Source organism: Populus alba, chromosome 17 (genome assembly GCF_005239225.2).
Source record: "Populus alba chromosome 17, ASM523922v2, whole genome shotgun sequence".
Lineage (NCBI taxonomy): Eukaryota > Viridiplantae > Streptophyta > Magnoliopsida > Malpighiales > Salicaceae > Populus > Populus alba.
Window position 1 is genome coordinate 835691 of NC_133300.1, and position 25236 is coordinate 860926.

Consider the following 25236-nt stretch of genomic DNA (forward strand, 5'->3'; position numbering starts at 1 on the left):
TTACTCCTACTATATTTATATTTAAATATTGAACGGCACCCCATTCTTTCCTTTGCTTTTTTTTTTTTCTCTTATTGACTTGGAAACTTCAAGGCAGGCTCCTCATTTTGGAAATTTCAAAAATATTGAATGGGCTCGTCTGCATCTCATTTAGAAATTTGAAAAATATAATTAATGAGAATGGGCCCATAAATTTAATGAGAATGGGCCCAAGACAATAACTCGAAGACTTTAATTTGTGGCTATTGATTGATTTCCTTTCGTATTGATCCAAGATGGTATACGTAGTCTGTAGACGAGTATTGTCCTCATAATATATTTATATATCTTGAGCAAAGTGTAACAAAGCACATTATTTGGTTTCCCAAAGAAAGTTTCTCTCTCAATGTTCAGTAGAGAATTAAGGCACCTCTTCGGTGCATATGCAGCCCTCCCTTTTCTAGTGATCCTATCCTCCCACCATTGCTGCAGTGCTACAAACAACACCAGCAATTACTGCGCTCCTTCTTCTTGTGGCAATATCCGTAATATTAGCTACCCTTTTCGACTAAATACCGATCCCGAGAGCTGTGGCGAAAAACGTTTTGAACTTGCTTGTGAAAACAACATCCGTCCAACTTTATACTTGGACACGGAAAAGTATTATGTTCAGTCAATCAATTACAGTGACTTCACAATTCGACTTGTGGATGCTGCTGTTCAGAAGGATGATTGCTTCTCCATCCCTCATCATTCTCTTACAGAATATCAATTGCTCCACTCTCATTATGATATAAATTGGACAGACAGATCTGTGTTAACTTTTTTATGCTGCAAGAATCCAATGCTGAATCCTCCAGATTATATTATGGATGCTTCTTCTTGCAAAAATGGCAGTGGTACTGCATATAATTCTTCTTCGTCTAGCAGTATTTCTTCTCCCAGCTGTGTCGATATGGAAGGTCATTCCTATGTCATGGTTGGTGGGGACATCCAGGATGTACCTGACTTGTGCCGTATAAATTTGATTTATCCTGTGGGAAAAAATATGACAAATATGTCGTATACAGATGTCCATGATGTTTTGGTATATGGGTTCGAGCTTTCATGGTTCTCTTTCTGTTGTTTATATAGCACAGAGAACCGCTGCAACCTTGATGAAGCCACCATGAAGAACAACTATTGTTTTCATGGTTCTCTCTCTCTCTCTCTCTCTCTCTCTCTCTCTCTCTCTCTATCAGCTTACCTCAAGTACTGTATTATGATTATGCATACCATATTTTTCTTTGTTTTATGTTGTAATAAATGCTGACCTTTTCTTTTTTCTTGAAATGCAGACTACTTAGTGACGCCGGGAGAAACGTTTTTTTGGGGTGCGGATTGTTACGGTCTTATATGTTCTACAAAACGATACATTTACTTGACGCATTTTCTTCGCAAATGAGGTTTTTTTTTTTAATTACTCGTCAAGATTTTGCACGCTGATTCATATTTTCTTGGTGATTATAGGTATCCGCTGGATATTTTGTCGAATTAACGGGGGTGGTGAGTTAATTTATTTTGTGTAATTATATCATTTTACAGAAAGAGTACTAATATTTAATTTTCTAATCAAATAAATAAAAGACCCAAAAAAGCTCCTTTTTTTTTTTCAATCCAAGTTTCAATCTCGTACATATCAATGTTCTCCTTCAAGTTACCCATAGCTAGGAAGAGAAGTTTTTTTTAATTAATCATTACAGGTATCTCCTGGATAGTTTGTCGAGTTACTGGGGGTGGTGAGTTAATTTATTTTGTGTAATTATATCATTTTACAGAAAGAGTACTAATCTCGTACATATCAATAGTAAGAGAAGTTTTTTCGGTCACTAAACTCTTAAATTTTGAACATTTTTTCGGTCACTTCTAATTTTCATCATCTTTTATCCTTATAGTCAAATAACTACATGATTTTTTATTTATTTTTTTTGTTTTTTATTTGGCAGGTTCTGATTGTCCTTTTTACCATCCTTTTTACCTTAAGACCAACTCTTCAAATTTACTAAGATTTCTCATATTCTTTCCCGCTACGATACTTGTCCTTATCGGTAAGTATTTTAATTTACTTTTATTAGCTAATTGTGAAACAATAAATATATGTATATCAGCGCACAACAATTACAGTTTAAAAAATAATTATGTTTTCATGATTTATTTTCATTAAATTTATTTCGTTGTAAAAAATAAGTCCTTGAAATTTAAATATATCTTTTGAATCCCTACTATTTCAAGTTTTAACTTTAGCTTAAATTTATATTATTTTTGCATCAAATTAATGTATCTAATATTCTTTCTATGTTTGTTTTCAATTATAAACAACGATTTTCAAGCATTAAAAGAAAATGTTCTAATCAAACACAGAGTATTTTGAAAATATTTACTATTTTTTTAGGATAACACTTTTCTATTTTCTTTCTGTTAATGATCTTATCTTATAAAAAACTATTATTTTTTTTTTATGATGGCCATTAATTTTCTAAATGGCTAGAATGATATTAATAATACTATCAATTAACATATAAAAAAATAGAATTAATAATTAAGACTTGCATGGATAATACAATTTTGTTTTTAATTTCATGAGGTATTTATTAGAGTGTTGAGAGCCATGACGATAAGTTTCTAAAATTGAAGAATTAGAATGAAAAATTCCCACATAGCTTACATGCATATACTCGTCAATAAAATCAATGAAGTATTTGTAAAATGTTTTGATAAATGCTTTTCTATTTTATTTTCTTTCAGTTAATGATCTTATTTTATAAAAACAATCTAATTTATTTATAGTTCCCTTTATTTTTTGTATCATAGACTTGCACGGATACTGTTTTGTTTTCAATTTCATGAGGTATATATTAAAGTGTTGAGAGGCACGAGGATCAGATTTTGAAATTAGAGAATTAAAATGATAAATTAATCACATATATATACTCGTGACTAAAATCAATAAAGCATTTGTAAAATGTTTTGATATGTTTCAAATGTCTCTATGCAGTGATATATCATGTACTATTGTTTCCATGTGGGCTTCCATGTCTCCTAACTTTTCTTATCTATAAATGGCGAAGACGACATTTATCCATGTACGAAGACATTGAAAAATTCTTGCAAAGTCATGATAATGATCTCATGCCGATAAGGTACACTTACTTAGAGATTAAGAAGATAACCAATGGATTTAAAGACAAGTTGGGTGAAGGAGGCTTTGGCTTAGTGTATAAGGGAAAGCTTCGTAGTGGTCGTTTTGCAGCAGTTAAATTATTAGGCAAGTCAAAAGCCAATGGACAAGATTTTATGAACGAAGTTGCCACAATTGGAAGAATTCACCATGTCAATATCGTGCAACTTATAGGCTACATTGTCGAGGGATCCAAGCGTGCTCTTATATACGAGTTCATGCCTAATGGGTCTCTTGAAAAGTACATTTTTTCTAGGGAAGGTAATGTCTCACTAAGCAATGAGAAAATGTATGAGATTTCTCTTGGGGTGGCTCGTGGCATTGAATATCTACATCAAGGTTGTGATATGCAAATTTTGCATTTTGATATCAAGCCGCACAACATTTTGCTTGACGAAAAATTTGTTCCAAAAATATCAGATTTTGGACTAGCAAAATTGTACCCAACATCTAATAACACTGTGCCCCTCACTGCTGCTAGAGGAACGATAGGATACATGGCTCCTGAACTATTTTATAAAAATATTGGAGGTGTCTCTTACAAAGCTGATGTCTATAGTTACGGGATGTTATTGATGGAAATGGTAGGAAGAAGGAAGAACCTAAAGGCATCGACAAGTCATTTAAGCCAAATTTACTTTCCTTCATGGGCTTATGACCAAGTTAGTGCAGGCAAGGACATAGAAGTACAAGAAGATGCCATAGAACATGAAAAGAAAACTACAAAGAAGATGATTATTGTGGCATTGTGGTGCATACAGTTGAAGCCTGTTGATCGTCCATCAATGCATAAAGTTGTAGAGATGCTTGAATCAGATGTTGAATCCCTACGAATCCCTCCTAAACCTTTTATCACCCCACATCAGATGCCAGAAGAAGACGATAGAGCTAATCATGCAAAGTTATCGGATCCACCAAATGATTGTATTGACTCTTCATATCAGTTTGGTCGTTAATGATGAGATGATGAAGATAATATAGTTTAATGGTTATTAGTTTTGATAATGTATTAACTATTTAAGCTTTAAGTATCTAAACGTTATTGATCATATCCATAAACTGTATATCCGCTAACAATCTCTAGATAAAAATAATTCAATCAAGGAAGCATATAAATGTTATTGCAAAAGTGTGTTCGGAATGAAAAGACATCAAAATTCTTACTTTTTTCATGATTTACTTGTTGTCACTTTGAGGCTAGGCACTTGGAGAATTGGATAGACATGACCTTTAGCAAGATAAAAGATGACTAGTAAATGACTATGTTCTCATACGTAGGACTTGTAAAGAGATTTGCCAAGCAGAATTTGCAGAGCAGATGTTGTTGGCGATCATCCACTCTCATATTCTTTCCTACTACCATTTATTTTATTTTAACATTTTGTTGAATAGTACTTAACGAGAATAATTTTTTTCCTTAACTAAACACTCGCATATTCTCACATGAAATTTACACTTCCAAATTCCAATCATAAAATTAATGATTTCGCGCATAAAAAAAATTCCCCGTATAAGATAATCGGTGACTATACATATAAAATCATAAAACATAACACCATAAAATTCAAGAATATGTAAAAACATTATTTAGGTTTTGAGATCAATGTTCTACAGTGGATGAGGTGGATAGAAAGAGGCTGAAACAATGCTGGAAAGCGAGGAGGCAGTGGCGGTGCGTAAAAGCACGTGCTAGGGGAAACTGCCACGATTAGGTTGTGGACCTACCCGCTATAAACGCCACTTTATGCTTTGTTAATCGATGTTGGTGTTGATAATCACTGTCTTCTAGAGGAGAGATCAGACACCTAAAAGTTTTGGTCTACACCTCTCTCTTTCCTTTTTGTCCAGATCTATACTTTCTCACCATTGCTTAGCGGTTGCTGCCACTAATCCTTAATGCTCCTGCATCTGTTGTGCAAGGAACATTGTTGTTATTGGTGCTACTGTGTTGGCTGGTGAGGAAGAGAAGGTGTTAGTTCAAAAATGAAGCTGTAATCGAGAAAATGGGGAGAAGATGGCGTTTTGTCACGGCGAAGTGAGGAGATCTCCTAGGTCAAATCAGCGTGTGGGTGTGAAGGAGCTTTGGGCAGAATCAAGGTGATAGAGATGGTGGAGGCTTATGGCTTGGTAGGAGAGTTGTTTTTACTTTTTTCTTCTTTGGTAGAGAGAGAGAGAGAGTAAGAGTTCCTTTTTCTTCTATTTTTTTCTTCTTTTTTCTTATCTTGTTTTTCTTTTTAATTTTTCTTCTTTCAATTTTTCTTACTCCTTTTTTTTTTTTTTTTTTTTAATGTCCGCTCACATTTCTCTTTATATTTTTTTTTGAATTATGACATAAAAGTATTGATATAGAAAGAAGATTAAGGGGCCTTTTAGTCATGTGAAAAGTATTTATATAGAGTTTAGTTTAAGATTAGGGGATTGCATGTGTTGTTTGAATGCTGGAATGATAAAAACTTTTAGTGCACTTATGTTACAGTTTTATGCTGATTATGATCAAGTAGAGAGAAGGATTATGTGGTTTATTATATTTTCTACATTTTGTTAGTTTAATTAATAAGATAAACGGTGTTTTAAAAAAAATAATAATAATTCTATGATTTTTTTTATTTTGTTTTCATATCCAGTATTGTTAGGGTTTGTTACTTTCATATTTATAGAATTATAATGGCTTTTTCGCATGTATATTTTTATAAATAAATATTAAATATTTTAGATGTTGTCACACCATGATGTCAGTTGAGAGCTTTCTAAATTTAAAAGGAAAAATATATATATATATAAAATAATTAGAGTCAGCCCTTATCGGTAAGTATTTTAGTTTGCTTTTATCATCTTATTGTGAAACAATAAATATATATTATTGTTCATTGTGGTTGTAGAAATTAAGTCCTTGAAATTTAAATATTTCTTATGACTATCCCTACTATTTCAAGTTTTAACTTTAGGTTAAATTATATTATTTTTTCATCAAATTAATGTATCTAATATTCTTTCTACTTTTATTTTCAATTATAAACAATAATGTTAAAGCATTAGATGGAAAATGTTCTAATCAAACACAGAGTATTTTGAAAGTATTTACTTTTTCTATAGGATAACACTTTTCTAAATTTTTTCTTTTAGTTAATGATCTTATTTTATAAAAACAACTAGATGTTTTTATGGTGTCCGCTTTTCTAAGTACCTAGCATGATATATATATATATATATATATATTGAAAGCTTTTATAGTTCTTTTTATTGTTTGTATCATAACTTGCATGGATACTGTTTTGTTTTCAATTTCGTGAGGCATATATTAGAGTGTTGAGAGGCATGAGGATCAGATTTTGAAATTAGAGAATTAGAATGAAAAATTAATCACACGTATATACTCGTAACTAAAATCAATGAAGCATTTGTAAAATGTTTTGATATGTTTCAAATGTCTCTATACAGTGATATATCATGTGCTACTGTTCCCATGTGGGCTTCCATGTCTCCTAACTTTACTAATTTATAAATGGCGAAGACAACATTTATCCATGTACGAAGACATTGAAAAATTCTTGCAAAGTCATGATAATGATCTCATGCCGATAAAGTACACTTACTCAGAAATTAAGAAGATAACCTATTCTTTCACCATCTTGCTCTTTTGTGATTCTTTCTCGGTAGAATCAATGATAGACGAAATTCTTGAGGGGTATGCTGGCTAGAAATGCATAGCTTGTTGAAATTCAGATGACATCCTATTTGCCCCCAGATTTTATGGATCGAAATGAGTTACATGCATATCTTCAGGCTGAGCTATAAGTATTGCTTTAATTACCTTGATTTAATATTATTAGATCATGTACTAATACAAACTAAATTATTTTTAAATTAACATTTTTTGCTAGCAAAATACTCTAACCAATGCCAAAAGATAGAAATTGTTATGTTTTATTTTAAAATTTTCCAAAAAAAATATATAAGTTTTTTTCCAAAAAAATATCAAGATAAAACCATTATTTTTTATTCCCCTTCAATGTTAAATGGAATATCAAGGCACTTCAATTATGGTGGATTGATAGGATCACGAAAAAACGTTTTTCTAGTGATTTTATCAACCCATTATAGTTGCAGCGATAGAAATAGCAATAATTACCGTTTAATCCGTAATATTAGCTACTTTTTTAGATTAAAAAAAATGATTGAAAAGGTGGACCGGCGTTTCTAAAAATGAAAGCAAGATTGAAAATATAAATTTGCTTGTGAAAACTTTATACGACCTGTGGATGCTGCTGTTCAGAAGGATTTTAATTTTTTCTCCTTCCCTCAACGATATTTTACCGAATTTGATAATTATCTGCCATCGCTTTCTTTCTTTCTTTCTTTTTAATTATTCTTTAAAATTGTTGTATTAAATTTGATTTAAATTGAATTATGAAGAAGATATTTTAAAAAAATATATGATTATGTCATCGTTTTTAGAAAAGGTTAGATTTTTTTATGATAATATTAACAGTTTTCTTATGAATATATATATATATGGACATGATATACAATATGTTTTTTTATTACTTTTCTCATGGATATATATTTAGTCAAAATAAAATATCTTTTATTGTATTACTTTTTTGTTGATTTTTTTTTAAAAAATTAATTATTCTTTTATTTTAGCGAACACTAACATTAAAATTATAAATGCATTATATTATTTTAATATATTTTAAATAAAAAATATTTTTTAAAAATACCTTACACCATAATTCCTAATAAGCAGTAGAGGAGTATTGTTCTCAAGACCACATAATATATTAATATTTTTCAAGAAAATAAAAAAATTTAAAATTTTAAGAATCCTTTGGTTTCGTGCATGGTCTCCTACTTATGAGAGTATTATTACGAATTGCCAATATAATTGTAAAAGTTATATGAAACCTTGTATTTACATGGCTTTTTAATTAAAAATATTTAATTATGTATAAATAAAATTGGAAATAAACTTTTAGTTTTAAATTTTTAAATTTATTTGTTTTAGGCCTCTTTAGTGTTAGATGGTCAAATAAAGTTTAAATAAGATACTATATTGATAAGAAGTAATTCAAAGGAATTGATTTGATAATCGAGGAGGTTTATTAATTTTCTCCTTTAAGTTTTCATGTTGAATAAAAGAAAAAATATATATATATTGCGAATTTTCATTCCCAAAGGCTAAAGATATCGTCTTATATTGTAACCCCTTTAAAAAAAGAAACGTAATCGTTTTCACTTAGAGTTTTGCAAAACGACGTGGTTTTTATACAGTTTTGCATTTCTACTTTACTCCTCCTATATTTATATTTAAATATTGAATGGCACCACATTCTTTCCTTGTTTTTTTTCTCTCACTGACTTGGAAACTTCAAGGAAGTTTCCTCTTTTTAGAAATTTAAAAAATATTCAATGGAAATTTCGAACTTTAATTTGTGGCCATTGATTTCCTTTCGTATTCTGTAGACGTGTATTGTTCTCAAGACCACATGATATATTTATATCTCGTGAGCAGAGTGTAACAAAGCACATTATTTGGTTTCCCAAAGAAAGTTTCTCTCTCAATGTTCAGTAGAGTATTTAGGCACCTCTTCGGTGCATATGCAGCCCTCCCTTTTCTACTGATCCTATCCTCCCACCATAGTTGCAGTGCTACAAAGAACACCAGCTATTACTGCGCTCCTTCTTCTTGTGGCAATATCCGTAATATTAGCTACCCTTTTCGACTAAATACCGATCCCGAGAGCTGTGGCAACAAATATTATGAACTTGCTTGTGAAAACAACGTCCGTCCAACTTTATACTTGAACATGGTAAAGTATTATGTTCAGGCAATCAATTACAGTAACTTCACAATTCGACTTGTGGATGCTGCTGTTCAGAAGGATGATTGCTTCTCCATCCCTCATCATTCTCTTACAGAAGAATTGCAGTACCACAATTATTATTATGAGATAAAGTGGCCACACAGTTCTGTGTTTACTTTTTTATGCTGCAAGAATCAAATGCTGAATCCTCCAGGTTATATTATGGATGCCTCTTCTTGTAAAAATGGCAGTGGTACTGCATATAGTTCTTCTTCGTCTAGCAGTATTTCTTCTCCCAGCTGTGTCGATATGGAAGGTCATTCCTATATCATGGTTGGTGAGGACTGACAGGTTGAATAAAGTAGAATACATAAAACGTGCAGTAGAAACTTTCTGTTAGCAAACGTCCCAACTGTTCCCAACTGTTTCTGTTGGAACCGTTTCTGTTAGCAACTGTCATGCTAACAGAAACATGCACGTGACAATATTCATTCAGTTTTCTGTTAGGATTGTAAGGCTATATATAGCCAAGCTCATTCAATAACATACACAGGGGATTTACAGAGTTCTACATTGTCTTCGTCGTAAAGAATTCTTAACAAGGACATCCAGGATGTACTTGACTTGTGCCGTATAAATTTGATTTATTCTGTGCCAAAAAATATGAGAAATATGACGTATACAGATGTCCATGATATTTTGGTATATGGGTTCGAGCTTTCATGGTTCTCTTTCTGTTGTGATTATGGTAAAGAGAACAGCTGCAACCTTGATATAATAAAGTACAGTTATTGTTTACAATAGAACCTTTTCCCAGAACCATACCGTACGTACTCTCTCTCTCTCTCTCTCTCTCTCTCTCTCAAGTACTGTATTATGATTATACTGCATAACATGTTTGCTTTATTTTATGGGTTTAAATCTACATGTCTGCATAACACAGTTTCAAATTTTCAGATGGTAACAGGAAATCTTTTGAAAGTAAAGTAAATAATGATAATCTAATATAATGCTTCAATAATGATTTTATATTTTAACAAATCTACATTTCTTCAGTTAAAATTTTAAGTTCATAATTATCAATACTGTTGACCTTTTTTTCTTGAAATGCAGTTGTGAGACTCGTGACGACGCTGGTAGACCCTTTTTTAGAAGGTGAGGACTATTACGGTCAAAACGATACATTTGCTTCACGCATTTTCTTCGCGAATGAGGTTTTTTTAATTAATCATCCAGATTTTGCGGGCTGATTCATATTTTCTTGGTGATTATAGGTATCTTCTGGACAATTTGTCGAATTACTGGGGGTGAGTTAATTTATTTTGTGTAATTATATCATTTTACAGAAGGAGTACTAATATTTATTTTTCTAATAAAATAAATAAAAGACCCTAAAGAAGTTTTTTTTTTTTCAATCCTAATCTTCCACTCAAATTAGAAGATTTAAATGAAATAAGTTATCACTTCTAATCTTCTTATATCTAGTAGGATAAAGATATAGTTTTCTTTTTATTATAATTTATAATGCTTTTAATTTGAATGAATTGATTCTCAATCATAATGGTAAAATCATTCATTATTTTTTATTTATTTATTTTTTTGTCCTTGTGTTTTTATTTGGCAGATTATTGTAATAACCAGATAACCATCCCTTCAGTTTTACTAAGGTTTCTAATGTTTTTTCTCCCTATGATACTTGCTTTTATCGGTAAGTATTTTGCTTTGTTTTTATTAGCTAATTGTGAAACAATAAATAGATGTATATCATCACGCAACAATTACAGCTTAAGAAATAATTATTTTTCATGACTTATTTCCATTAAGTTTATTTAGTTGTAGAAAATAAGTACTTGAAATTTAAATATTTCTTACAACTTAAATTCATATTATTTTTGCATAAGATTAATGTATCTAATATTCTTTCTACTTTTGTTTTCAATTATAAACAATGATTTTAAAGCACTAGAAGGAAAATATTCTAATAAAACATAGAGCATGAGTATTTTGAGAGTATTTACTACTTCTTTAGGATAACACTTTTCTATTTTTCCTTTCCGTTAATGATCTTATTTTATAAAAAAAATATCAGATTTTTTTTATGTTGGCCATTTTCTAAATAGCTAAAATGGTATTAATAATACTATCGATTATCATAAATAAAAAAAGAAGGCATTTTGAAAGTTTTTATAGTTCCCTTTATTGTTTGTATCATAGACTTCCATGGATACTGTTTTGTTTTCAATTTCAAAAGGTATACATTAGAGTGTTAAGAGGCATGACGATTAGATTTTGAAATTGAAGAATTAATCACACATAAACTCGTCACTAAAATCAATGAAGTATTTGTAAAATATTTTTGATGTTAACCCTTTTTGTAATGTCTCTATACAGTGATATATCATGTGCTACTGTTCGCATGTGGTTTTCCTTGTCTCCTAACTTTGTTGATCTATAAATGGCGAAGACGACATTTATCCATGTATGACGACATTGAAAAATTCTTGCAAAGTCATGATAATGATCTCATGCCGATAAGGTACACTTACTCAGATATTAAGAAGATAACCAACGGATTTAAAGACAAGTTGGGTGAAGGGGGCTTTGGCTCAGTGTATAAGGGAAAGCTTCGTAGTGGTCGTTTTGCAGCAGTTAAATTATTGGGCAAGTCAAAAGCTAATGGACAAGATTTTATCAACGAAGTTGCCACAATTGAAAGAATTCACCATGTCAATATCGTGCAACTTATAGGCTACACTGTCGAGGGATCGAAGCATGCTCTTATATACGAGTTCATGCCTAATGGGTCTCTTGAAAAGTATATTTTTTCTAGGCAAGGTAGCGTTCCACTAAGCAATGAGAAAATATATGAGATTGCTCTTGGGGTGGCTCGTGGCATTGAATATCTACATCAAGGTTGTGATATGCAAATTTTACATTTTTGATATCAAACCTCACAACATTGTTCTTAATGATAAGTTTGTTCTGAAAGTTTCAGATTTTGGACTAGCCAAATTGTACCCAACAAATAATAACACCGTGCCCCTCACTGTTGCTAGAGGGACAATGGGATACATGGCTCCTGAACTATGTTATAAGAATATTGGAGGTGTCTCTTACAAAGCTGATGTCTATAGTTACGGGATGTTATTGATGGAAATGGTAGGAAGAAGAAAGAACTTGAATGCATTCGCAAATCATTCTAGCCAAATTTACTTCCCATCATGGGTTTATGACCAAGTTAGTGAAGAAAAGGACATAGAAGTACAAGAAGATGCCATGGAACATGAAAAGAAAACAACGAAAAAAATGATTATTATGGCATTGTGGTGCATACAGTTAAAGCCTGTTGATTGTCCCTCAATGCATAAAGTTGTAGAGATGCTTAAATCCCTCAATGCATAAAGTTGTAGAGATGCTTAAATCGGATACTGAATCCCTACAAATGCCTCCTAAGCCTTTTCTTACCCCACATCAAATGCCAGAAGAAGATGATAAAGCTAATAATGAAAAGTTATCAATTCTACCAAATGATTGTATTGACTCTTCATATCAGTTTGGTCGTTGATGATGAGATGATGAAGATAATATAGCTTAGTGATTATTAATTTTGATAATGTATTAATTATTATTTAAGCTTTAAGTTTATTGATTGTGTCCATTAACTGGATCCGTTAACAACCTCCGGATAAAAATAATTCAATCAAGTAAGCATATAGATATTATTGCAAAAGTGTGTATGGATTGAAAATACATCAAAATTCATGACTTACTTGCTGTAACTTTGAGGCTAGGCACTTGGAGAATTGGATCATTGGATAGACGTGACCTTTAGCAAGACGTAGGACTATTGCATACATGTGGAAAACATACTTAATTTGGCCACAACAACTTGTAAAGAGACATGCCAAGCAGACTTTGCAAAGCAGAGACAGGAGTGGTTTGGTTAACAGAAATGGATCAAGCGCTTTCAGATCTTTCATAACTTATGGTGATCTTATTGAATTTTTATTGACCGGAAGGAGGTACACTTGGTTTCGAGAATGATATATGAGCAACATAGATAGGGCTTTTGCAAGCTCTCATTGGATGTCCTATACTGATTGACCCAAAATTGAAGTAAAAGTGTTTCAATAGCACACCGTAAATATTATGTGGAAGCAAAAAACATGTTGAACCTTACTTTTGCAACAGTAGTTGAACTTTTGGATGAATTTTAGAATTATTTTGCTATATAATGTGAGTATTTATTTTATTTAAAAGGTCAAAATAATCTTAAATATTTAAAATTAACTAAGTTGGATAACTTTTGTTTTCTATATAGTACTTCACTAATATTTAATTACTTATTAATGAAATTATATTTTTAAAAAATAAAACTAACTTTAATTATTTTATTTTAAGAGTATTTGCTTCCATCATATATAGATCTTAAAATATCCATGTGAGTTTATTTTTGTAAACATTAAGAGTAATCTCATGACGGACAAAGCTAACATTGTTTATTTTTTATTATTTGGGAAAACTCATTAACAATATCACTAAGACCGACTTACCTTTAAATTTCCCACTTGATTGTTAGTACAGGCCGAGCATCAAATTAATCATACAAGAGGGTGGTTTGGTTAATAGAAGGGTGATCTTATTGAATTTCCATTGGCGGGAAGGAGGTACTCTTGATTTCGAGAACGATCCATGAGCAGATAGATAGGGCTTTTGCAAGCTTTCAATGGATGTTGAGCTTAATTTGGTCTCTAAAGAGGTCTTTCAGATCGTTGTCCTATAATGATTAGCCCAAAACCGTTTTGTTTATAGATTGACATGAATCATTAAAGAATATGTGATATGTCGTTTGCTTAGAGGAACCTGGTCTCTTCTATTTTTTTTTTGGCAAAGCTTAAGGGTAAGCTGAGACTTTATGTTGCAGTGGACAATTGTTTATATTTTTTTATGTTGGCTAATTATAGCTATCTTGGAAGTTCCTAGTTCTATTAAAATTTCATTTAAATTTTGTTTTAGTTTTTGAGAAGTTTTTTTTTACAGTCATTAGTTTATATTTTATAGTTGTTAATGTTGTTTGGGATTACTATTTAATTTACATACAAATACTATATAAGTAGCAGGAAATAGAGAGAGTGGGTTAGGGAAGACATTATGATAAAAAAAAGGAAAAGGAAAAAAAAAACAGTGGAGTGAGTAAAGTAAGACAAATAATAATAATAATAATAATAACATATATATATATATATATAGTCTCTCAAGCAAGGATAGATATGTAGGTTAATTTATATGAAGTTAGTATAGCTTCGATATGCATAGCCCCTTGACATAATAGCGAGTTGAACAACTATCTTATAACAATACTCTTTTCTTTCTTTTTTTATAATAGTCGAGAGGCTTTATTGATAATACCAAAATACCATTAAGCCAATGATATACTGCTTGAAAAAATAGAGTTTAATTGTATATAATATAGAATAATTGTAAAATGAAAAGGAAATCAATCAAAATCTATACATGAATCAAAAATGAAAGTGAAGAATACTCGGTCATCACTTGTTTGACCATTTCAAAATACCATTAGAGCCTCTAAATAAATCATTTCCAGTATAGAAGAAATTAAAATCGATGAAAAACGAGCTCAAACATTGTATTCCAATTTGGCATCCTATCCTCGAAAATCAATTTGTGTCTGTCATTCCAATTTGCCCATAAAATACCTTAGGATAACATTGGAATGCTCTTCATTTGAACCTGTCTTTAACAAGTAAAGTCCACTTCAAAACAACTGGATCTATAGATTTTGGCATGCTCCAACATAATGCAGAACATTTCTTGAAATGTTGTCAAAGCTTCCGGGGTTCATATATAATAGTGAAGAATAGAGATTAATTGAGTTATGAATGGATTGATTGCAAGAAAATTTGATTTTTTAAGTTAATTTTGGTTTTAATTAAAAGTTAGGGGAGAGAAAAAAAAAAAAAGAGAGGAAATTAGCTGAAACAGAAGAGAAAAGAAAAGAAAGAAAAACATGAGAGAACATGGGAAGAAAGGAAAGGAAAAAAACAAAAGAGGAAAAAATGAACAAAAAGAGAAGGAAAACAGAGAAACAAAGAGGAGTAAGACTAGAAACATAACAAAAAGAAAACACAGAGAAAAAGAAGAGGAACTACCAACCCAACAGCTCACCGGTATATGTTATATGTTAAAAAAAAAAAAAAACAACAAAAAAATTCTGAAAAAATTTCAAATCTTTTCAAAAAAATATGTGGTTATCTCGCGTATTTTTTTACTAATTTTTTCTTAATATTTATTTGTATTTTTATACTATAAAGATACAAATTCAGTGTTAAAATATTCGGTTTTTCTTTAAAATGTTGAAAACATTATATAGAAAAAAACAAAAACATTATCTTATTTTTAATGCATATAGTCAAGTCTCTCAAGCTTATAAGAAATTTTCATATCATATTTTCATACAAAAAAAAAATTCAAAAAAATAAATATATTAGCATACATTTTGAGCTTTAATAACTAGTTATTAAAACTATCAGAACTAGGCTAATATTTCAAAAATACCAAAAAAAATTATTTGTTTTCTTTTCATATGTAGAATTACAAACTTATATGTAAGATGTATTCTAATATTAAATAAGAGTTAGTTCTTTTTTTGTCGACATTAGAATAGTTATGTTTTACTCGATAAAATAAAGATCTACTTACCAAAGAGGATTTTTCTTAAAATCTTAGACAGACTAACAATTAGAAAACACGACAACACCTTAGCATATATTAGAGAATTAAACAATGTAGCTTACCTTATTTCTTTTCTTTACACAACCAATCCTCGTGTCTGATCTCTGAAACCAGTTAAGGTTCTTAGTAACCAAAATTCTAGGTGGCGACTCCCATTCCTTTTTTTCATTGATAAAAAACAAGAAATCATTGTCTTTCCTATTTCCTGATTTCCAGATACTCGAGAAGACAATCATTGCAACGCCGCACTTGTGCAACAACTAGTAAGCCTGAGGGATTGACATGGTAGAAGACTCGGACAAAACATAAATACCATCATTATTCTGGCTGGAAAGGAGTACTGCTTTGGTGGTGAGATCTCTTATATAAAACACAGATGCATGAAATTCAAAATAAAGATTATTATCACAATAAAAAATTTTAACAGAAAGTAATGGCTTTGTACTATGAGGAACATGAAGAATACTATATAAGGTGAAGGTGTGTTTTAGGGTATGTAACATGGTATGTCCAATATTGGATATGAAAATGCCCTTATCATTGTCACATCCGGACATCGCAGCGATCGATAAAAAATTAATCTGGAATGAAAAAAGAAACAAATATATGGCATCTTATTCTTTTAGAGGAAAAGGTCTTGCTCGAGGAGTCGCCATTTTAGTATTATGGTCATTAAGAAACCCTAACTGGTCAATAGAAGATTCTATGATACGGAACTGGTTACGCAAAGAGAAAAGATGTTATCACCCCCTAAGTGTTCTACCTGAGACAGACTGCATTGTTGTTTGTTTTAAAATGGCTAAGAAATTTGTTCTCCTTTTTTCCTTTTTTATTCTCCTTCATGTTCTTGACTCTGATGTTAGTGATCAATTCCTACGAATATTTTCAACTTGGACGTTGATAAATATTGCACAAATCCAAAAAATACGAAACTCTTGACTATGGTATTAGTGAATATTTTCGCACAAAATGAATTTGATGAATAAATTTTCTATGCTATTTTTTTCTTGTTTATCTTTTATTATTATTCACCCTTTTTAGATGAAAATAAAAAAATATTGGACAACAGATTTGCATTTGACAATGCAACAAATTGAGCACATAACTTAAAAAAATAAAAACACAAAGAAAAATAACTTTAAAAAATAAAAACACAAGGAAAAAAAAATGAATCAACATGTGAGGAGCCCACCAATTAGTCAACGAAAAACTCTAAATATTTTTGGAATTTTTTGATATAAAAAAGAGGCTTGTTTAGCCAAATATCAAATTAAAATAAGCATAATTACTATGGTTAAGATAAAAAAAATGTGTTTTACCAAATACACTTTTAATAAATACAATTTGAGCCAGTTGGGCTAAAACTCAAACTCAGGGCTGTGTCCAGCCTAGCTAATATAGAATGGGTTGGAACCAGCCGCCCTGCCTGATCCTGACACAAGCCAGCCAGTAACTTGGCTGGGCAGCAGGCATGCGTCACCTCCGTCACTGTCTTGCAACATTTACATTTGAAACAGAGGAGAATGGTTTTACCTGGCGAAGATGAAGACGAAGGTATCGATCCGAGCGTCGGCCGGAGAATATTCTCCTCTTTCTCTTCCTTTCAGTCTCTTCCCCTCTGTTCTTGTGTTTCTGTTTGCTGGGTTTATTTTTTTTACTCTCTGCTCTCCTCTGATTTCCTCTTCTGTTCGTTTTCTCTGCTTTTTTCCCTGTTTTCTGCTTCTTTTCTCCTTGCCCTTTTTCTGGCTACTCACTGGCTTTTTATAGAGGCAGAACCAACTGGTTGTTCCCCATTACGCCTCTTCTTTCCTTGGCAGAGGATAAGTCCTGCGGGGACTTGGATATGGGATTCAATCCTTATCTCCTCCAATGTTTATCTCCATGTGGGGATACTCTTTAAACCCCGTGTTTTGGGTAGATTGGGACACCAACAGTCCCGCAGCTGCTGGACTGTTAGTGGTGGTTTCTTCCCCATCTCAAAGACCTGCTAACTGGAGGGAATAATCTGAGAAATGACGATAGAAATCGTGGAGATTGTTCGTTCGATTGTGGTGGCAATTAATGTTCTTCCTCTCCTTCTTTGCAGGGAGTTTCTTTTGTTCTTAGAAGGAAGAAGACGAGGACCAGAAATGAAAAACGGCGCCGTTTCTGGTCAGGGCGGCAGTTTTTCAATCTGGTGCTCCAAGTTTCAACATGTTTTTAAACAGGCCCCTAGACAGAATTCAGCGCCTTTTACAAAATGGTCCCTGGACCTTAATCACTTGTAATTTTGTCCTTAATTAACTCAGAAATTTAATATTTATTCAATTATGTCCCTGATTTTATTAATTAAACTAAATCTAAGGTTAATTAAGTCTTCAAACTTATCCATTCTTTAATCAAATTCCCGATATCATTAATTAAAACCAATCAAAGTTTAATTGAAACGTCATACCTATTAATTTTTCTCAATTTCTTTTAAAATTAACTTTCAAAGTCATAAATTAAATATGATTAACCCCTCAAAGCTTCCCATTTGTGTTATCTTGATCCAAACCTTAATTTTTTGTTTTTTTTTGTTTTTTTGAATTTTATGTTATCAAAAATTGGGTTATGACAATCATCACCAACATGCAAATGATCACAACCAAGATAAGGTTCATTCCCGGTCATAGTCGAAACATCAAGTGTAACGTGTTGATTTGCACTAGTTTCTAGGGACCAATCTATAGGATTAGGAGAAGAGACATTATCAAGAGCAAGATTGAAAGTCGGCTGTTGTCCATGGCTGCGAAGCTAAGAGCATTAAAGGGTTGAATGGCTAAAGGAGAAGTAGATTTGACACTTGACATTATTCTTAAAGGAGCACTGAGGAGACCACTGTGAAGGGCCAATATTCCTTTTATTTTGTTGTCACTTGCCTTGCTTCCAGGTGGTGTTAACAGACCCCTGAAAGCCACAAAAATCATACACGTGTTAGTGGCTGTTACGGTTGTTGGAACACTGGCTGCCATGAAAACATCCTTTGTTACGACTGAAATTAATCATACACGTGTTAATGGCTGTTACGGTTGTTGGAACACTGGCTGCCATGAAAACATCCTTTGTTACGACTGAAATTAGAATTGTTGCTATAGGTGGCAGAGGACTAATACTGGGATACATTTGCCAAGGGCGACAGAGGTGGTGTGGGCAGTAGAGGAGGATTGACAACCATGGATTGAAGGAAGGTCTTGTGAAGGAATTTATGGGTAAGGAGATGGCTATGAACATCTATATATGAAAGAGGTTTTGCCTTGGTTGCAAGGCTGGTCACCAAGTCTTTGAACTTACCATGAAAAACACAAAACACATATAGATTGAAAAGGCTAACTAATATGTTAAGCCTCTTATTTCTCTTCAACTAGTTAGAATTTGTGATATAAAAGGAAACTAATTTCCTTTCCTTTGAAGGATAAAGCCAATCAGACTATTAAAACCCTTTTAGACAACAGTTAACACATGTTTTTTTATACCCAAAACACACAACAAGAGATAGGAGGCGACATCTAGGAACAGAAGCAATTAGAACTAAAAGAAAGAAGCTACAAACAAAAAACACTTCAAAACATCAAATTCTCTTATTTTCCCATACTCGTAAGTGATGTTCATTGTATTAGGTTTGTCTCCTTTTAATTTAGCTATAGAGTGGTTCTTTATTCTAATATTTGTTGAGTATTTTATCTGAACTTAATGCTTGTATATGCTTGATCACCGTTTACATGATTTGAGATTCAATTTGAGACCGAGAAATGATAATTGTTTTAATTATTGTTTGAAATACATAAGGAATCAATATGATAGAGATATCTATAGAACTTGTGTGTTTCTTAAAGGTTTTATCATTTCTAATGAATTTTGACAAGTTTAGAATTTTTACAAAGATGTACAAAATTTTCTCATTAAAATAATTCATTGATACGTGAGTGAGATTAGTGACTCAATAAAACCTAATTATTAACAAAAAAAAAATTCAATATGGTTAATTCAATTGAGAAATTCGCATAGTATTAGTTATGGCAAAGTCATAAATCATGAGATTCGTTAAATTCAACCTCATTTAATTATTTGTCTATTTGTTATACTTTTTTTTGTTTCACAAACTTTAATAATTGAATCAGAGGTTTAATAAGTTTGGTATTATTGATATTTTTCGTGAATCCTCATAGAATTTGTTAGGATATCTTACTCATTCACTTAATTACTTTTTACGAATTATGCACTTGAGATTTTGTGATTTTGACCAACAATAACCCCTCTAAATTATCTTCTACTCGTTGCAAGATGGGACCGGACATGAAAGATCGCTTGAAAGGCACCACATTTTTTCCCCACTTTTTTCTCTTACCGACTTGGAAACTTCAAGGAAGACTTTTTTCGCTTGTATATTTTTTTGTTCTTTCCATTTTTGCTTCTCTTGTGTGGGCTCGTTTGCATCGCATTTAGAATGGTCCAAGATGTAGACGAGCTTGACTTTGTATGTGGAGGCCATTCAGAAGTCTTCCCCTTGTTTGGTGGGAACTCTTCATGCAATTTCCTAATTCTTAATCAATGGAAGTGACTATTCAATAATTCAAAGACTTTAATTTCTGACCATTGATTGATTTCCTTTCGTATTGATCCAAGATGGCATTCGTAGTCTGTGGATGAGTATTGTTCCCAAGATCTTACAAACCTTTTGTGCGAAGGGTAACAAAGCGATTATTTGATTTCTCTGAAAGTTTTCTCCTTCAATGTTCAGTAAAATATCAAGGCACCTCTTTGGTGCGTATGCAGCCCTTCTTTTGCTTGTGATCCTATCCACTCACCATAGTTGCAGTGCTAGAAAGACCAACAATTACTGCGCTCCTTCTTCTTGTGGCAATTTTCATAATATTAGCTACCCTTTTCGATTAAGTACCGATCCCGAAAGCTGTGGCAACAAAAACTATGAACTTGCTTGTGAAAACAACGAGCGCCTAACTTTACACTTGAACATGGTAAAATATTATGTTCAGGCAATCAATTACAGTGACTTATCAATTCGACTTGTGGATGCTGCTGTTCAGAAAGATGATTGCTTCTCCCTCCCTCATCCACTTAGTTTTCGCCAGTTAGATTACTCGGTCAAAAGCTCTTTTACGTTAGTTTTCATAAGTTGTGAAAATCCAATACTGAATCCTCCATCTTATATAGTGGACACTTCTTCTTGCAAAAATGACAGTAGAACTGCATATAATTCTACTTCGTCTAGCAGTGTTTCTTCTCCCAGCTTCTTTAATATGGAAGGTTACTCCTATGTCATGGTTGGTGGTGTTAAAATGGCCGACATACCAGACTTGTGCCGTATAAATTTGATTTGTTATGTGCCTGGATTTCTTCTGCCAGAAAACAAGACCAAGATGTCGTATATAGATGTTCATGATATTTTGGTATATGGGTTCGAGCTTTCATGGTTTTCGCCCTGCTGTGGTTCCGTCAGAGAGAACCGCTGCGGGTACTTTGATAAAACAGCCATGGCCTCCTACTGTGGTAAGCATGCCTGTGATTATGCATACCGTATTTGCTTTATTTTAGAATGATAAAAACTAAATATTGTTGATCTATGTAATCTTAAAATAAGATTTGAACACTGATACGACCTTTTCTTTTCCTTGAAATATTGCAGTTGGAATCGTGATAAACTGTTTTTTAAAAGGTGATGACTCTTGGAATCTTATTTGCTGTTGCTCAATTTTACAAAAAGTTGCATATACCTTTGGCTCGATCATACATATTACGGTTTTCTTCTGTTTTTCATTCATCGAACCCTTGCACGCTGACAATGACTCAATCTCTTTTTGGTGATTTCAGGTATCGACTGGGCAATAAATCGAATTATGGGTGAGTTGATTTATTTTGTCTAATTATAGCACTATCAAGAAAGAACACTAATATTTTACAAGTACAAGAACCTAAAAATAACTTATAAATCCCAAATATATGTTCTTTTATCCTTTAGTTTTTTGAGTTTGATATATCAAGAAAGAGTACTGATAATTTAAATGTAATCTAATAATAAAATCCTGGGAAAACTGATATGATTTTTTCGTTTCCATGAGCTGTAGCAATATGGTTGAAAGGCACATGGTTGAATGCCAGGTATTTAAAAGGTGAGGACCATTGCTTGTCTTTTTTGTTTTCTTGAAATACATGGATTGGACTTGTTGCATTTACCCTAATCATTTTCTTCGCAGAGAAGGTTTTCTTTTGTTATTTATTCATCAGGATTTTACACTCTCATGCTAACTCTTTATTGTCTGATAAATATAGGTGTCATGTCGATAATAAATCGAAGCATAGGTGAGTTAATTTATTTCTTCTAAAAATAACTTAATATATTCTTTTTATTCATTAATCTTTTGAATTTATATGAATATCATATTGTTAATTTATGTAACGTAATAATAAGATTCTGAGCACTGCATGACCATAAAATAACCGAACTGGATTGAAATCAGTCAGTAAAGTTTTTGATTTTTTATTCTAAAATAAACTCATATGATGAGCAATCTGATTTTTAGGTATGTTTTCAATCAAACAATTTTCTTTGAATTCATTATTGAGCTCGAAAACCATGTTGAGATTTGATTTTTCTATTTTCAATATATAAAAAAAACACATTTATATAAAAAAAAACCCCAAATTCTTGATTTAGTTTGGTGATTAAAGTAATAATTTTAATCTAAAAATTTAAATTATTAATTAAAGTTAAAGTATTTCTAATGATATTTTTATATTATTTTTAATATGTCTTCACAAGTAAAATCCTCTGGAAACTCTTATACAATTGTTAGATAAAACTCTTTGCTGTTTATTTTTAAAGGTTTTACGTTCTGACGCTACCTTTCCTTGTTTTTTTTTTTTTTTTTTTTTTTGGGTGAATATAGATCACAACTCGATGTCTTATCGAAACCCAGGTGAGTTAACTTATTAATTTCTTCGTATTATAGTACTAATTATTTTCGTTGTGGGTCATTAACCATTTGACCTTGTTTTTTTCCGATTCATAACCTTTCAATTAGTCTTTTATCAAGTGATTTATTAAAAGAGAATTACAAGTCACCTAGCATTGCATTTATATAATATTTATTTATGATTCTTAGTTTTTCTTATCGATTTTTTTTCATTAATTGTCCTCGTGTTTTTTCTTGTTAGGAAACGACCATCGCTTCAAATTTACTAATCATTCTCGTAAATTTGTTCTTGACGCTGCTACTTGTGTTACTTGTCTTCATCGGTAAGTATTTTACTTTGCTTTTTTAGACTAATTGTGAGACATTCAATTAATTCATGTACATCAGACATAAAACAAATTCATCTTAAAGCATAAGCTCTATACATGATTAAGGAAAAATTAAGTGCAAGAAATGATCTCCAAGTTTTGGCTCATAACAGTTAATTTTTAAGAGTTAGAATATTCATATTAATGATTTTTAGTAATGTAAACAAGTATTAAGCTAATGTTTAAAATAAAAATCATGGGCAAAACTAAAGCATGCATGCTCACACAAATATTCACACGCAGCATAAAATAAAAGAAATATTTGTATGAATATTTTATTTTAATTTTAAGCTAAGAATTTGATGTTCCAAAAAAAATATGCTTTCGTAGATACACTATTAAATTGGAAGGATTCAACATGGAGATACATAATGAAAGTCACTTTTCTATTCATAAAAAGAATGTTGATATAAAGTCTAATAACACTATATATTTTTTCAACATTGATTGTTTTTGTGATGTCTTTACACAGTGGCATTGCATGCGCTATTATTCCTTTGTGGTCTTCCATGTCTCATAATCTTCCTTATCTACAAGTGGCAAAGAAGGCATTTATCCACGTATAACAATATTGAGAAATTCTTGCAAAGTCATGATAATGATCTCATGCCGATAAGGTATAATTATTCAGAGATTAAGAAAATAACAAACGGATTTAAAAACAAGTTGGGACAAGGAGGCTTTGGCTCAGTTTATAAAGGAAAGCTTCGAAGTGGTCGTTTTGTAGCAGTAAAAATATTAGGCAAGTCAAAAGCCAATGGACAAGATTTTATCAATGAAGTTGCCACTATTGGGAGAATTTACCATGTCAATGTCATGCGAATCATAGGCTTCGCTGTTGAGGGATCAAAATGTGCTCTTATATTAGAATTTATGCCTAATGGGTCTCTTGAAAAGTACATTTTTTCTAAACAAGGTGTTATCCCACTAAGTAATGAGAAAATGTATGAAATTTCTCTTGGGGTGGCTCATGGAATTGAATATCTACATCAAGGTTGTGACATGCAAATTTTACATTTTGATATCAAACCTCACAATATTCTGCTGGATGAAAAATTTATTCCAAAAATCTCAGATTTTGGACTGGCCAAATTATATCCATCAGGTAATAATAATGTGTCTCTCACAGCTGCTAGAGGAACAATTGGATACATGGCTCCTGAATTATTATATAAAAATATTGGAGGTGTTTCTTACAAAGCTGATGTCTATAGTTTTGGGATGTTATTAATGGATCTGGTAGGAAGAAGGAAGAACTTGAATGCATTGACCAATCATTCAAGCCGGATTTACTTTCCTGCATGGGTTTATGACAAAGTTAGTGAAGGAAAGGACATAGAAACACAAGAAGATGCCACGGAATATGAAAAGAAAATATTAAAGAAGATGATGATTGTGGCGTTGTGGTGCATACAATTGAAGCCCGATGATCGTCCTTCAATGCATAAAGTTGTTGAGATGCTTGAATCAGATATTGATTTCCTCCGTATGCCTCCTAAACCTTTTTTGAGCCCACATCAAATCCTAGAAGATGATGATAAGGCTAACCCTACAAAGTTATCAGATCCACCAAATGATGAGTATACCGACTCTTCATATAAGTTTGGTAGATGAAAGTATAGATATGTATATATTTATTAATTTTCATGATGGATTAACCATCTACACAATAATTGTTAAACTTCACTGATTGTATCAGTAATTGGATATCGGATAAATATCATCCAATCAAGTATGTATTTTTATAGAAGTACATTTTAGCTGAATATGTATCAGATTTTTATACGTTTTCAACTGGATTTTTTTTATGATTCTAATACATGTACATATTCAACAAGATAAGAGCTTTATTCCGGTTTCGAAACAATAATAAAGCAATGCCAAATCTAATAAAAGCCTAGTTGATGGTTACTTTAATGCATGTTCTTCTTCGCATAACGAACACAAACCAGAACATGTAGAAAATCTTTCTCCATAACTTATTAGGTTGATTTCTACAACATGTTTTACAACAATTGAATATGCAAATTGAACCTTCTACTCTGCAGAACCGTTGGACCTGCATACAAGTTTTGCTGCAAACTCTTCGATATTTCTTGTCGGAGCTTCCACAATCATCTAATGTCACTTTAGCCAGTTTCTTCCACTTATATTAATTCCTT

The 25236-nt window shown here is 31.8% G+C and overlaps 4 protein-coding genes across 4 annotated transcripts; all 4 read left to right on the top strand.

The window, feature by feature from the left end:
* The first annotated feature begins 329 nt into the window (after nucleotides 1-329).
* LOC118053343 (LEAF RUST 10 DISEASE-RESISTANCE LOCUS RECEPTOR-LIKE PROTEIN KINASE-like 2.1) lies at nucleotides 330-4319 on the top strand. The gene is made up of 5 exons (XM_035064554.2): nucleotides 330-1172; nucleotides 1317-1352; nucleotides 1489-1524; nucleotides 1965-2066; nucleotides 3014-4319. The coding sequence occupies exons 1-5, from the start codon at nucleotides 386-388 to the stop codon at nucleotides 4150-4152; spliced, it is 2100 nt and encodes a 699-aa protein (XP_034920445.1). The 5' UTR covers nucleotides 330-385; the 3' UTR covers nucleotides 4153-4319.
* Nucleotides 4320-11477: 7158 nt separating this feature from the next.
* LOC118053340 (rust resistance kinase Lr10-like) lies at nucleotides 11478-12402 on the top strand. The gene is made up of 2 exons (XM_073405878.1): nucleotides 11478-11913; nucleotides 11996-12402. The coding sequence occupies exons 1-2, from the start codon at nucleotides 11478-11480 to the stop codon at nucleotides 12400-12402; spliced, it is 843 nt and encodes a 280-aa protein (XP_073261979.1).
* An 8010-nt stretch (nucleotides 12403-20412) lies between these two features.
* Nucleotides 20413-22071, top strand: LOC118053346 (uncharacterized). Its single transcript, XM_035064556.2, has 4 exons — nucleotides 20413-21282; nucleotides 21419-21448; nucleotides 21604-21633; nucleotides 21858-22071. Exons 1-4 carry the CDS (start codon nucleotides 20505-20507, stop codon nucleotides 21935-21937), a joined length of 918 nt encoding a protein of 305 aa, XP_034920447.1. The 5' UTR covers nucleotides 20413-20504; the 3' UTR covers nucleotides 21938-22071.
* An 884-nt stretch (nucleotides 22072-22955) lies between these two features.
* Nucleotides 22956-24788, top strand: LOC118053341 (rust resistance kinase Lr10). Its single transcript, XM_035064552.2, has 2 exons — nucleotides 22956-23029; nucleotides 23547-24788. The coding sequence occupies exon 2, from the start codon at nucleotides 23681-23683 to the stop codon at nucleotides 24686-24688; it is 1008 nt and encodes a 335-aa protein (XP_034920443.2). The 5' UTR covers nucleotides 22956-23029; nucleotides 23547-23680; the 3' UTR covers nucleotides 24689-24788.
* Nucleotides 24789-25236: the final 448 nt, after the last annotated feature.